The sequence below is a fragment of the Mercenaria mercenaria genome, chromosome 13, assembly GCF_021730395.1.
Source record: "Mercenaria mercenaria strain notata chromosome 13, MADL_Memer_1, whole genome shotgun sequence".
Taxonomy (NCBI): Eukaryota; Metazoa; Mollusca; class Bivalvia; order Venerida; family Veneridae; genus Mercenaria; species Mercenaria mercenaria.
Genome location: NC_069373.1, coordinates 58,781,356 through 58,796,912, shown reverse-complemented (window position 1 = coordinate 58,796,912; position 15,557 = coordinate 58,781,356). Strand labels below are relative to the sequence as shown.

The window sequence follows — 15,557 nt, the reverse complement described above, 5'->3', positions numbered from 1 at the left end:
CCGGCGCATGCAAATGGTGTAGAAATAATAAATAATTATATAAGCACACACCATGAATAATAGAATCTCGGGTTAGAAGAAATATACCAGGATTTTTAAAAGTGGTGGCGCTATAACTCTAGTGATGGCGCTATACAGTAGTGGTGGCGCTGTTACGGCATTCAATAATAAGAACTGCTGACACATCCGGAACAAAACAAACACCAACATTCTCTAACTGATAATTATCCTGCAATGAATTATGTTATTAAAGAAAGAAAAACACGATCATAGTTTACTTACCTTTATGAAACATTCTCTATCCAAGAAAAAAAAGAACAAAATACTCATAGACCCTTGGGACTCTTGTAGTCAAAGTAAATATTCTCCTTTGTTTAAAATGTTAATATAGGATTATTTCTAACCTTTAAATATTCTACTTTAATACAAACGTAAGCCCGCCCACTTAACTCGGTAGGTAGAGCGTTGGTCTACGGATCGCGAGATCGCGAGTTCGATCCCCGGGCGGAGCAAATGTTCTCCGTGACGATTCGATAAAAGACATTGTGTCTGAAATCATTCGTCCTCCACCTCTGATAGTTCATGTGGGGAAGTTGGCAGTTACTTGCGGAGAACAGATTTTTACTGGTATAGAATCCAGGAACACTGGTTAGGTTAACTGCCCGCCGTTACATAGTGACTGAAATACAAACGTAAGTGTACTTTAAATTAAGGTCAAGAAAAATAGTAGCAATACTTTTATTTCAAACAAAGATTTGTGTCCAGGAAATAATTTGAAGATAGTGTAGAATGTATTTGTTGTATTAAGATTCTGAAACTACTCTCCTTTGTTTTTATACGTCGTTTGCATGTCACTGTAAACAAAATAGCTTTCTAAAAAGTGACTACAGTACATTTTCAATTCCAATCGATTAAATATGATTAATCAACAGAGCTTAGATGTACAATCTGAATCCATATACATGTAGATTATTTTGCAATCATGTAGAGGTTACCACATGTATTTTGTGGAGTAACGTAATTTGGGTGTAGTGTGGGATAGGTTGATAAGATCGATTATTGTAGAAATTTCCGGGGCTTGCAGACAGACATGTTCATATATTTAAATTGAATATATCAGTCACTAATCATATACAACAGTGCCACCACTACTGTATAGCGCCAACACTTGAGTGATAGCGCCGCCACTTTCAAAAATACTCGTGTTTTAACTTTTTACTGCATTTTTCGTAATTGTTTGGTGTATGGGAATACGTGTAATTCATTTCTACACCATTTGCATGCGCAGGTATGTTCTTACAGTGTGTCTATTCATCGGAATACTGTTCGAATACTGGCCGATATGAAAATATGCCACTGTCAAATTTGGGAGAAAAGCTCCTGGCGCCACAATTTGCATAATATTTCAATGAAATTACAGCCAACATGTAGTAAAAGTGTTGTTACACGGAACTACATTCTCCGATTTTCGAAAAAAGTTCTATCAATGAAAATATGAGATAAAATATAAATTTTACTTACGTGTTTACAAGTAGAAATGGGCGATAGCTGCACCACGGAAATGTCGATAGCTCTTTTCCTTATCACCACAATTTGGTGGTGGCGCTAGCGTTTAGTAGCTGTGTATTAACATATGACATAATTATAAACTTATCTTAAGGCCATGCCAAATTGATATGTCGTTCGTCGGAACTACCGCATCAATAATTTTATTCCCGAGAAAAAAAATAAAAATTACCCGCCCGCACGTACATAAAAATCTCCGAAAAAAAATATTTTTTTTTCGATTACGCGGTCCGGAATAATAACGGCAAAACAGGTTTTATCGCTGTTTTAATGCGTCAAAGTGATATTGATCGGATTTCATGCGTCCGTAATACATGTAGCTTATGATCCAAACTCAAAAAGTCAGGAATTATGGTGTTGTTCATCATTTGTTTTAAATCTGGAGTGTCTGTGCTAGTGCCACACATGGCCTTCGATGTGTCGGTAGCTAATGAAATAGGCACATTCTACTTTTGTTCAATACAGTGAAAAGAACGAAGCCCGACTTGTAAGACGTGCACGGGGATGCAGTTAAAAATATTTGGAAATATTGTTCAGATATACAGTTTTCAAACCATTTGTTATCAGTTGTTTAATTCAGCATGTTAGATCTAGAGCCCAAAGCTGAGGCCAACTTTTGTCACATTGTCTCGGCCCAAATCTTTTTGAACGTAACTTCTTTAGTACAGCAGTCAGATATTCTATCAAAACGCATTTAGTCAATTTAAAAATTGTTTAGCTTTTCAAATAAGTAGTGTTGATATGAAAATAATTTGTAACCCCAGTTTTGCCTGTTTGTACACATGACGCCAGGATATATTTAAAATTGGCTGTAAATTGATTGAACGAAAGAAACTGAAAAAAACAGACTTCCCCAACTCTAAATTTCTAGTTCAGTCAAAGCACAACAAACAACACTTTAAAGGGTGGCCATATTGGGATCATTCTTTGTCTGTCTGTTATTATTTTTGCCTGAAATGAATCTCTACCACAAAAGCTTAAGCTAGCCTGATCATGATCTGTTAAGAAATTATTCCAAAGGGATTCGAGCAATGTCGAAGCATCTGTATGCCCAACTCCGTTTGGTCTCACTGGTCAAGTGGTTTATTACTTCCCCTCACCTCTATGGGTTGGAGTTCCACTAGGGGCACAAATTTGTTCATGTGTCAAAGCGATCTAACTGTGTTTCAGAAGAAATGTTATTCCACACAATCATGTGCCTGTTTTGTCTTAAATATTCCTCATCCTGTGCCATTAAACAGGCACGTATTCAGATTAATGTAGAAAAATCAAAATTAAAAATAAGACACCCATTCCTTAGTAATTAAAATTACAAAATAAAAAAATAAAGAGATTCAGTGAGTTTTGGCATGAATTTATTTGCAAAATCATTCATGTAGTCTTTAAAACATATAGAAAAGCTATATACTGTGTTACCCACACTGTAAATGTTTGATTTCTGTGTTATTTCTAAAGAAATGTTAACTTTATATATGATCATAACCGCCTCCTCAAGGGTTCAAGCTGGGAAAAAAAATAAAAAACGCCCGCTCGCTCCATGTAAAATCTACCCGCCTCTAAAAAAATCAAAATCGAGAAAAAAAAAATAAAATAAAAATTTCGCTCGCCCGCTCCTATTTTTTTTGAAAATTTTCCGAAGAACTATTAATCAATTTGGCATGGCCTAAATCATGAATAAATTCAATATTCTCTACCTTGTTCATCAAATACCGTGAAATCATTTTAATTCATTGGCATGAAATTCCATGAAGTTATATAAATTTAAATTGTGGCTTTATGTTAAAAGAGGAAAATGCCTAAGGTATATTAATGGAGAAAATGTAATTTGCTGACTGTCATTACAGATCCACTTCCTTAACAATTACCCTGCTAAATTTCTATAATGAACATGTCTATCTTTCAATCTGGACAGTACTATTAACAATTAAAAGGGGTGCTTACCAAAACGATACTGGCTAAATAGCAAACACTGCAGATCACAATCTACACTGGTCACAAAGGCAGGACCAGTCGCGTTCAGTCACTGACTGAATGGCGAACAGTGCAGTTCATGATCAGACTGCACGGATGTGCAGGCTGATCATGATCTGCACTGATAGCAAAGGCAGAATCAATCGTGCTTAGCATAATAAAGGTTAATCCCACAGTTACCTTTATTACTCTCCAAAAAGTCTAAAGCCACTTCATTAGCGATATCCATTCCAACTTTAATGTATTCCTCTACCGTATTAATGGATTTCACTGCCTGGTCTACAAATCCAAATCCTGCCATTGTCGCGCCAACACCAGATCCTGAAAATATTTAAACAAGAGTAGTGCCTGAGAGACACCCTTATACCCATCTCCTGAGGCTAAATTCTACAGAAAAGGGAGACAACTTGGTAATCAATGAAGCTGGTGCTATCAATATACAAATGTAGCATTTCATTTCAGCAGTTTCACAAATATTCTACCTACTGATAAATCTGTGAGGATTTGAGTACTAAAGGGGAGATAATTTGAAATATTTCTAGACAGAATTATGGTTCATGTGTGCTGACTTGTCAAGGGCCATTTATTTATTTATTTGGGTTTTACGGCGCACCAACACAGTATAGGTTATATGGCGCCAAACAGGACTACAAATTTTGGTTTCACATCTCATTTACATCGAAATAAAAACATGAGGTATGTCATGGGCCAGGTATAATAATGTCAATTTCCTTTAAATTCAGTCAGGGTAAAAGGTAACAAGTGCAGCACTGTGCATAATACACTCAAGACATGTGCCTATTAAGTTTGAAAACAATAGGTCATGGCTAAGAAGGGTCATTGCTAAGGGTGTGAAGTTTTATTTAAGTTGCAATGTGGAGTTACTGAGACACTAACATGCTGACCTGTTAAAATATTTAAAAGCTAGCCCCTGTGCAGTACTAAGTCTTACACATTTCTCCAACATTTTATGACTGGATGTAGCACAATTTGAAGATGTGTTCAATCTAGAAATTTTAAACTGGTACAGTTCCAGTCTGAAATGTTTTGCCCAGGTATCAGCTGACAAATGTTCTAGACACTCTTCAACTTGGAAAACAAACAAGTGGCATAAAATCCTTATTTCTGAAGGTTTTTTTTGGTGAACTTAAACTGCTATCCAATAGTTTTCATTGACTGATGTTTTTTACATACACAATGATTTAGTCAGTAAAGGATAGCTTTGATTTTCATTTGATGACATATATGAACAAGAGGACCATGATGGTCCTGAATCGCTCACCTGTCCCCACATGACCCAGTTTTAAAACGAGTATGATGTCGTTTTTTTCTATTATTTGACATTGTGACCTAGTTTTTGAGCTCATGTGACCCAGTGTTGAATCTGAACTAGATATCATCAAGATAAAAATTCTAACCAATTTTCATGAAGATCCATTGAAAAATATGGCCTCTAGAGAGGTCACAAGATTTTTTATTATTTGACCTACTGACCTAGTTACTGATGGCATGTGACCCAGTTTTGAACTTGACCTAGATATCATCAAGGTGAACATTCTGACCAATTTTCATGAAGATCCATTCAAAAGCATGGCCTCTAGAGAGGTCACAATGTTTTTTCTATTTTTAGACCTACTGACCTAGTTTTTGACTGCAGTTGACCCAGTTCCGAACCTGACCTAAACATCATCAAGATGAACATTCAGACCAACTTTCATACTGATCCCATGAAAAATATGGCCTCTAGAGAGGTCACAAGGTTTTTTCATTATTTGACCTACTGACCTAGTTATTGATAACACGTGACCAAGTTTCGAACTTGACCTAGATATCAAGGTGAACATTCTGACTTATTTTCATGAAGATCCATTGAAAAGTATGGCCTCTAGAGAGGTCACAAGGTTTTTCTATTTTTAGACCTACTGACCTAGTTTTTGAACGCAGTTGATCCAGTTTCGAACTTGATCTAGATATCATCAAGATAAAAATTCTAACCAATTTTCATACAGATCCCATGAAAAATATGGCCTCTAGAGAGGTCACAAGGTTTTTTTGTTATTTGACTTACTGACCTAGTTATTGAAGGCATGTGACCCAGTTTCAAATTTGAACGAGATATCATCAAGGTGAACATTCTGACCAATTTTCATGAAGATCCATTCATAATTATGGCCTCTAGAGAGGTCACAAGGTTTTTCTATTTTTAGACCTACTGACCTAGTTTTTGACCGCAGTTGACCCAGTTTCGAACTTGACCTATATACCATCAAGATGAACATTCAGACCAACTTTCATACAGATCCCATGAAAAATATGGCCTCTAGAGAGGTCACAAGGTTTTTTTATTATTTGACCTACTGAACTAGTTATTGATAACACGTGACCAAGTTTCGAACTTGACCTAGATATCATCAAGATGAACATTCTGACTTATTTTCATGAAGATTCATTGAAAAGTATGGCCTCTAGAGAGGTCACAAGGTTTTTCTATTATTTGACCTACTGACCTAGTTTTTGAACGCAGTATGATCCAGTTTCGAACTTGACCTAGATATCAAGATAAAAATTCTAACCAATTTTCATACAGATCCCATGAAAAATATGGCCTCTAGAGAGGTCACAAGGTTTTTTTGTTTTTTGACCTACTGACCTAGTTATTGAAGGCATGTGACCCAATTTCGAACCTGACCTAGATATCATCAAGGTGACCATTCTGACCAATTTTCATTAAGATCCATTCATAAGTATGGCCTCTAGAGAGGTCACAAGGTTTTTCTATTTTTAGACCTACTGACCTAGTTTTTGACCGCAGTTGACCCAGTTTCGAACTTGACCTAGATACCATCAAGATGAACATTCTGAACAACTTTCATACAGATCCCATGAAAAATATGGCCTCTAGAGAGGTCACAAGGTTTTTTTATTATTTGACCTACTGACCTAGTTTTTGATGGCACGTGACCCGGTTTCGAACTTGACTTAGATATCATCAAGGTGAACATTCTGAATAACTTTCATGAAGATCCATTGAAAAGTATGGCCTCTAGAGAGGTCACAAGGTTTTTCTATTTTTAGACCTAGTTTTTGATCGCAGTTGACCCAGTTTCAAACTTGACCTAGATATCATCAAGATAAACATTCTGACCAACTTTCATAAAGATCCCATGAAAAATGTGACCTCTAGAGTGGTCACAAGCAAAAGTTCACACTGTCACTTTGTGACATGTGAGCTAAAAAAAACACAACAAGCAAACATTTAATTTAACAAGAGCACCGCCTTGCGGGTGCTGACGCTCATCTGATTTTTTTTGTATAATAGAAATATTGTCCTACCCATGATTTTCTAAGTCTAAAAAGGGCCATCATTCTTGCAAAAAGCAGGATAGAGTTATGTTTCTTGATGTACAGTGTCCACTTATGATGGTGAAAAACTGTTGCAAGTTTTAAAGCAATAGCTTTGATAGTTTATGAGAAAAGTATACTTAAACATAATACTCAACCAAGAAAATGATTTTCTAAGTCCAAAAGGGGCAATAATTATTGCAAAAAGCAGGATGGAGTTATGTTGCTTGCTGTACAGGGTCAGCTTATGATGGTGAACAAGTGTTGCAAGTTTCAAAGCAATAGCTTTGATAGTTTAAGAGAAAAAGTTCACCTAAACATAAAACTTAACCAAGAAATCTGATATTTTCTAAGTCCAAAAGGGGCCATAAATCTTGCAAAAAGCAGGATGGAGTTATGTTTCTTGATGTACAGGGTCAGCTTATGATGGTGAACAAGTGTTGCAAGTTTTAAAGCAAAAGCTTTGATAGTTTAGGATAAAAGCTGACCTAAACATAAAACTTAACCAAGAAAACTGATTTTCTAAGTCCAAAAGGGGCAATAAATCTTGCAAAAAGCAAGATGGAGTTATGTTTCTTGATGTACATGGTCTGCTTATGATGGTAAACAAGTATTCCAAGTTTCAAAGCAATAGCTTTGATAGTTTAGGAGAAAAGTTGACCTAAACATAAAACTTAACCAAGAAATCTAATATTTTCTAAGTACAAAAGGGGCAATAAATCTTGCAAAAAGCAAGATGGAGTTATGTTTCTTGCTATACAGGGTCAGCTTATGATGGTGAACAAGTATTCCAAGTTTCAAAGCAATAGCTTTGATAGTTTAGGAGAAAAGCTGACCTAAACATAAAACTTAACCAGGCAACGCCGACACCGACGCCGACAACCGCTCAAGTGATGACAATAACTCATCATTTTTTTTCAAAAAATCAGATGAGCTAAAAATGTATGTCAGAATGTCTCTCTGCATGCAAGTAAAAGAATGATATGAAAATTTATACAATAATTCAGGTCTAAATACAAAATTTATCAACCTATCTATACGCTAAAATCCGCTATACTCTAAAACACTGTAATGAAAATGAAACTGCTTAGATCTTCCATCTTTGTAATTGTTTTATAAACCATTTGGATGGGGCAATAACTGTTTCATATTTATCAGTGACATATCCTGTACAATTGTTACTGGTTTTATAACTATTTCTAGCTACATATTAGCCAAATTTCAGGGGTTTTCATCAGGAAATTGGGAAGAGGCATTGACCTTTCAAACTGGGAAATTTATACACAATAATTATTGTCCATTTTGGGAAAAATAATCAACCAAAAGTAAACACCGAAAGATTAATTAAATTTATCTCCCCTGAAACACAGACTACAATCCATGCCATGGAACATAACCGATTAGACTAGTAATGCGTCACACATGCCCTGTTAGGCTATAGTGCAAAAAAATGCATACCAGACAAAAGCTTCCTCTGGAAATACTAAAATGTAAACATAATCTTCACCATCTGTTGGCATGATTTTGGGAAATTCTACCTTGCATTTTAGGAAATATCTCTGCCATAGTTGGGAAAAAATAGTATATTTTTGGATTGGGAAGTGGCCTATTATAGGCCTCTGTTACATAAGGCTGAAAAGCCCTGGATTTAGCTACATTGTTAATTTGTGACTGTTCTCAGGAACTGCTAAACAGAAAATTAAAATAGCTTCAGTTATGGCAGCCAGGACAGTAGAGCCATTAAATACTGGATTTTGCAAATAACTTATTGGAGAATAAGAAAGTTATAATTCTTAAATAATTTGTAACTAACTGTAGATAGATACACAGCAATCTAGTTGTCCAACTACTGTACTTTTATAACAGGGTTAACTGCAGTCTTTTGTGGGTAATCATTTCTACAATACATCTACATCTACATCGTTACCCCAAACTGTCAGACTTGACATTTCTTTGACGGTGCGAAAGAAAAGAGAAAGTGTAAGAAAACTGCAAATAGTGAAAGCTAGAAGTTTAAGTCTCGGTCAAGATTGGATGCAGATAGACGAAAGTTAGAACTGCAAAGATTTGTACCCACTTATTTTTCACGTCCATCAGGACAAGACCAATTCGGCTTCCGTGGCGGTACCAGGACACAAGGCCCCGCCGGCATAGCTCGGAAGGGTGTCCCCTTAGAAGGTCAGGTGGGAGAGCCCGCTCTTAAAAGATGCCAATGAGGGGGCCTCAGCAACAGCTGCTGGTAGATCATTCCATAGCGGTATAGTGTGTGGGAAGAAGCTAAACTTGAGACTGTCTGTAGATGTAGGGTGCGGCACGAAACCAGTACCATGCTTGTTTCGTGGCATGATCTTTCTCGGCATCAGATATTTGTCAGCATCTATATCAACGAGATGGTTTACTATGCGTTAGAGCATTGTCAGTTGGTATTTCTGGCGACGTGATTCGAGTTTTTCCCATTGTAGCTCTTCCAACATGCTGCAGCTTCCCACTTGGCTAGTGCATCAAGATCTGATTGAAGAAGTTGGCAATCAAGGTCGGATCGGACCTGGTGGCAGAGAATGCAGTCATCCGCGAAGAGTCTTACACTTGATAGTAGTCCCTCGGGCAGATCATTGATGAAGATTAGGAACAGGAGAGGACCTAATACTGAACCCTGAGGGACACAGCTAACAACTGGGACCTCTTCTGAACGCTGACCATGTACCAAGACTCTGTGTTCTACCATGTAAAAATGACGACATCCAATCTAAGGTGTTACCTCTGATTCCATAATGTTGCACTTTCTTTAAAAGACATTGGTGTGGCACACGATCAAACACCTTGCTAAAATCCAATATGATCAAGTACGTTTGAATCCTACTGTTGAGTGACTCGGCAAGCTCATGCACTAGAGTAAGTAGTAGTTAAGTTTTGCAACTCCTCTTGCTCTGAACCCATGCTGACAGTCTTGCAGGATGGCGTGCTTGTCTAGGCGCTTGAGTGTCTGGCTGAAAATGACATGCTCAAGCAGCTTGCAACATAGGTTTGTTAAGGACACAGGACGGTAATTTGCAGGATCATGCCTAGCACCCTTCTTGTATATGGTTGTTACATTGGTTTGTCACCAGTCCCGTAGTATACTCCTTTCTCATGGTACCAGGGCTTCCATGATACCGGTCTAAACAGTTTTCTCGCGAGACTTTTATGTTAGCCCTGCCTACTGGATGTTGACATAATTAGCAAAGTAAACCAGAAGCTGCTCTTCCGTATCGCAAATTTTTTGGTGAAAATGTCAGGATTACTGGTGATTTATTTACCTTTTAATAAAAAACATCTAAAACATGAATTTTTCACCTTTGGTCCCCACCCCATGTGTCAAAAAAACATCTATATCTCCTGTGTAAACAATGTTTATCATCTGAAATTTTTAGCGAAAATATCATCTGACGGAATGCTGATGACGTCACCAAACCAGAAGCCATGTTGTTTCTATATTTAGGACATTTCTTAGAAATGAAAGTATGGCAAGCCGTTAAGGCAAAATTAATGGAATTACAGCAATATGCAAAATATAATGATACCCAATTAAGCCCCAGTTGATATATATATGGGTCTGTCATTTAAAAAAGATTTTAATATATATTCTCACAAGATAACTTTGCTACTCTTTAATATAGTAGCTGGTGAAGTTCTTGCCAAAATTTTTGACCTAGATAGATCTAGGTCTAAAAGAGAAGATCTAGATATCATTTAGAAAAAGTATATCTTTGGTAATATGCACTCTAAATGTAGGACTGTTCAGTGTTCTTTCTGTGTTGAAAAAAAACTTTTCAAATTTGTCTGAAATCATAGACTGTAAACTTACCCGAAGTATTAAGAAATATTAATATCATTCTGTATTAGGCTTTCCATAGTTGACACTTTTTTATGATTACACCTTTATCATGGGAAACAACTTTGACTTGTCAGATTTCATCATACTCGTCGGGAATTAATAAACAATAGGAAGTGTCTAGGGGTATGGATTCATCCCACTGTAGCGGCTTTGCACAGGTTAAAAGAAACAAGAGGACCATGATGGTCCTGAATCGCTCACCTGTTCCCACATGAACTGAGTATGACGTCATTTTTTCTATTATTTGACATAGTGACCTAGTTTTAGAGCTCATGACCTAAATATCATCAAGATAAAAATTCTGACCAATTTTCATGAAGATCCATTGAAAAATATGGTCTCTATAGAGGTCACAAGGTTTTTCTATGTTTAGACCTAGTGACCTAGTTTTTGACTACAGTTGACCCAGTTTCAAACTTGACCTAGATATCATCAAGATGAACATTCAGACCAACTTTCATAAAGATCCCATGAAAAATATGGCCTCTAGAGAGGTCACAAGTTTTTTCTATTATTTGACGTACTGACCTAGTCTTTGACCACATGTGACCCAGTTTCAATCTTGACCTAGATATTATCAAGATGAACATTATGACCAATTTTCATGCAGATCCCATGAAAAATCTGGCCTCTACAGAGGTCACAAGGTTTTTCTATTATCTGACCTACTGACCTAGTTTTTGACTGCACGTAACCCAGTTTCAAACTTGACTTAGATATTATCAAGATGAACATTCTGACCAATTTTCATGCAGATCCCATGAAAAATATGACCTCTAGAGAGGTCACAAGGTTTCTCTATTATTTGACCTACTGACCTAGTTTTTGACCGCATGTGACCCAGTTTCAAAACTGATCTAAATATCATCAAGGTGAACATTCTCACCAATTTTCATGAAGATCCATTGAAAAATATGGCCTCTAGGGAGGTCACAAGGATTTTCTATTTTTAGCCTTACTGACCTAGTTTTGGAACGCAGTTGACCCAGTTTCAAACTTGACCTATATATCATCAAGGTGAACATTCTGACCAATTTTCATGCAGATCCCATGAAATATATGGCCTCTAGAGAGGTCACAAGGATTTTCTATTATTTGACCTACTGACCTAGTTTTTGACCGCAGTCGACCCAGTTTCAAATTTGAACTAGATATCATGAAGATAAACATTCTGACCAATTTTCATGCAGATCCCATGAAAAATAGGGCCTCTACAGAGGTCACAAGTTTTTTCTATTATTTGACCTACTGACCTAGTTTTGGATCGGACTTGACCCAGTTTCGAACTTGACCTAGATATCATCAAGATGAACATTCTGACTAATTGTCATGCAGATCCCATGAAAAATATGGCCTCTAGAGAGGTCACAAGGATTTTCTATTATTTGACCTACTGACCTAGTTTTTGATCGCAGTTGACCCAGTTTCGAACTTGACCTAGATATCATCAAGATGAACATTCTGACCAATTTTCATGAAGATCCATTGAAAAATATGGCCTCTAGAGAGGTCACAAGGTTTTTCTATTTTTAGACCTACTGACCTAGTTTTAGATCGCACATGACCCAGTTTCGAACTTGACCTAGATATCATCATGGTGAACATTCTGACAAACTTTCATAAAGATCCCATGAAAAATGTGACCTCTAGAGTGGTCACAAGCAAAAAGTTTACGCACGCACGGACGCACGGACGGACGGACGACGGACGCTGCGCGATCACAAAAGCTCACCTTGTCACTTTGTGACAGGTGAGCTAATAAAAATAAACAATCGCTGAAAACTGTGTTCCACCTAGTTATGTAAAATTTCAACACTCGCACGCTATTACAAATGCATCAAAACAAACATGTGTAACAGTTCCTTGAAAATGGTGAGTTTTTAAAAGCGCTTGACTGTCTGGAAGTGGGGCCTGTTTAAACAGTCTCATTTGCAATCGCATGAGAGTGTTGAAATTTCACATAATTAAGTGGAACACAGTTTTCAGCAATTGTTTATTTTTATTTCTTTACAAATGGCATTCATTTTCAAAGGGGGACAACTTTTTCAGAATATATTCAGTACGGGACAGTACGGCAGAACATGTAATGGTTAAGTAAAATATTGGTAACGATGCTATTCGTTTATAAAATATTTCTGTGTTTTGGTGATATACTCCTAAACCTTAAGGATTATAATTAGTCTATGCAAAGAAATTGGATAACAGTTGGCGGTGGCATGCATGGGTAAGTTAATTGTTCTCGAGTAATAATTAGCAGAGAAAGGCAACTGTATTAAAATATGACCAGTGATTCTTTGACTGTTTGAAGTTTGAAATCATTGTTCCGGATGAACTGAAGCAAACTTTTTTGAGGATGTTTAATTACTTGTTTAAGGTGATATTAATTTCTAAATATTAAACTTTATCTACTATGATCTTTTTGTTTCACTTTGCTTTTGTATCTCTCAAACATGAAAGGACCAAATGATACAAGTTTCAATGGAATAACAAAATTTAGGGCAGGTTACCTAACCATTGTTCCTGGGAAAGACCAGTTCCAAATAAACTGCCTACTTTCTCACATAAAGAACCGGGCTAGTCGGTAAAAGGGATGAATGAATTCTCTTCTGCTGTATTTCAAGGAAGTCAATATTTCTATGCTAAATAAACATTGATTTGTTTAGAATCTCTATTTACTGAATATATTTACAGCATCATGTATGGTCCAAAGAATTTTAGAAGAAAAAAAAAAACAAGAAACTTATCAACAACAAAAAAGTTATGATTCATTTTGTCAAGTCATTGAAACATGTCATTGTAACTTATGTTTCATTTCAGGCTCTTTCATCACACTTCTCCCTTGAAGAAGACTGGGCGGTTATTGAATGGGCACAGGCGAAAGCCACCCTTACCACAGATGAACACTTTGAGCACAATGGAGTGGATTATTGGTTACCTGTCCGAGTCTCACCCAAACCTGTGCAAAGCCGCTACAGTGGGACTGCTTCTACCAACCTCCACAGCTGGTGTGTATACATATTCTTTCTGAAACTTGCTGCTTGCAGTAAAATACATAGTTAAACTTGAAATACAGAACCTGCTTCTGTGTGTAAAAAAGCTGCAATGGTGTTGTTAACACCCACAAATATTTAACAGAAATACTGTTGCAATTCATTGTGCAGAAGAACACAAGATAAATGTCAAATCTTAGGAACTTTTACAGTATAAATCCATCCTCGGTTATCCTTGCTCTGGGAAAATAACAAATACTGTTTTTTTTTGTACTTTCAGATTGTGAGAGGTTTCAGCAGTTGAATGTGTAAAGACCACCGACCATTCACCAGTGAGCATGAAAGTGCTTAATGCCTTACTCATGGTGTCCATGCAGGGCCAAAAATTGAATGACTTTAATTTCAGTGGTGCAGTAAAAGAATGGCACAGTGCCAAGGACAGACACTTATATAAAAAAAATGCCTATGTGTTGTTAGTGTTAGTACAAAAGAAGTGGAAGGACATGTGTTGTTCGAAAACACTTATAAAAGAAGTGGACATCTGTGTAGTGTATATATGATATATTGATGGTTATATGATTATGTGAAAATGTAGAAGTAATGAAATACATGTTGTTGTGTTTTTTGGCATATGGTATACTTAAAAAAGCACCATTTGGGTTCGATTTTTAAAAAAAACAACGAAAACACAGGAGGGGAAACCCCTCCAGCACCTACCCCTTATCCCGCCACGCAAACTTTACCACAGCCCCTTAAAAAATTTCTGAGGAAGTACCCAGGTATCATGAAAAACCAGGCTACATTTCCTTCACTGATAGAGTTTTCAAAAATCATGTAGTTCATGTAGAGTAGAAGCCCGGAACATCATTAGATGTTGAGCGTTGTCGCTTCTTAGGCCCACTTGAATTTGTTTTCCCAATATCAGTCAAGATCGGGGCCAAGTCTTCAGCACAGTCCTTCAATATCCTAGATGATATGTCGTCAGGATCTGAAGCTTTCTTGGGGTTCATATTATTGAGGAGCTTCAAGATGCCTTCCTCTTGGATCTCGATCTTGTCCATGTCTGGGTAAGGTGTACCCGTAGGACTGGTGATCTCGCCACTGGTTTCATTTGTAAAATCTGACTTGTATTGTCTGTTCAGTATGCTGGCCTTGTCTCTTGCAGAGTTGAACAGTCTTCCATTCTTCTTGAGCGGTGAAATACAGGTGTTGTCTTTTCGTAAAGATTTAGTGTAATTCCAGAATTTCTCCTTTCAGAACAGTTGAAGGTTTAGTTTATCATCAATCATTTTTGGTAAGTTTCTCTTTCAAGTTTCTGGGTGGTACTCTTACAATGTAAAATAAATGGAAAAAATACATGTGTTATGAAATGAATGCACTGTACTTCTCACATTAAATTTTAAAATGTAAAAAGACCTACCGCCTAGTGCAATGAAGTTATTTACAAATGGAGCATGATGCAACAAGGGAAATAACTTGCGACAAAATATACTAATTTAGGTTAGACTAATAATCGAAATGGATTTTAAACTGCGGAATGAAATAAAAAAAGTAAATATTTTAGCTCCTTTTACTGCGAAACTACCCTAACTAAAAATATGATAAGAATACAAAGATGTAAGGCAGACATCTATTTATATATTTTATTTCATTGCATCTATGTTTCAAACTGTGTGGTTGCCACTATAGTTGCATCTTTGATCTATGTTAGCGACCCGAATTTGGCTGGCAGTATATGTAAATACATGCACTCAGTTTTTTAGGTGGAACAGAAACTATAATTTGTTGACAATGGTCGACTCCTCCAGAAAATT

At 36.7% G+C, this 15,557-nt stretch overlaps 1 protein-coding gene across 1 annotated transcript in view; it reads right to left on the bottom strand.

The window, feature by feature from the left end:
- The window catches only part of LOC123528457 (E3 SUMO-protein ligase NSE2-like), a 36,414-nt gene extending 21,202 nt beyond the window's left edge, over positions 1-15,212 (bottom strand). Inside the window, exons 1-2 of the mRNA XM_045308177.2 lie at positions 15,164-15,212; positions 3,718-3,858 (exon numbers count right to left, since the gene is read on the bottom strand). Coding sequence (XP_045164112.1) covers positions 3,718-3,838 — 121 coding nt within the window. The 5' untranslated portion in view covers positions 3,839-3,858; positions 15,164-15,212. The remainder of the gene's footprint in view (positions 1-3,717; positions 3,859-15,163) is intronic.
- Between the last annotated feature and the right edge of the window lie 345 nt (positions 15,213-15,557).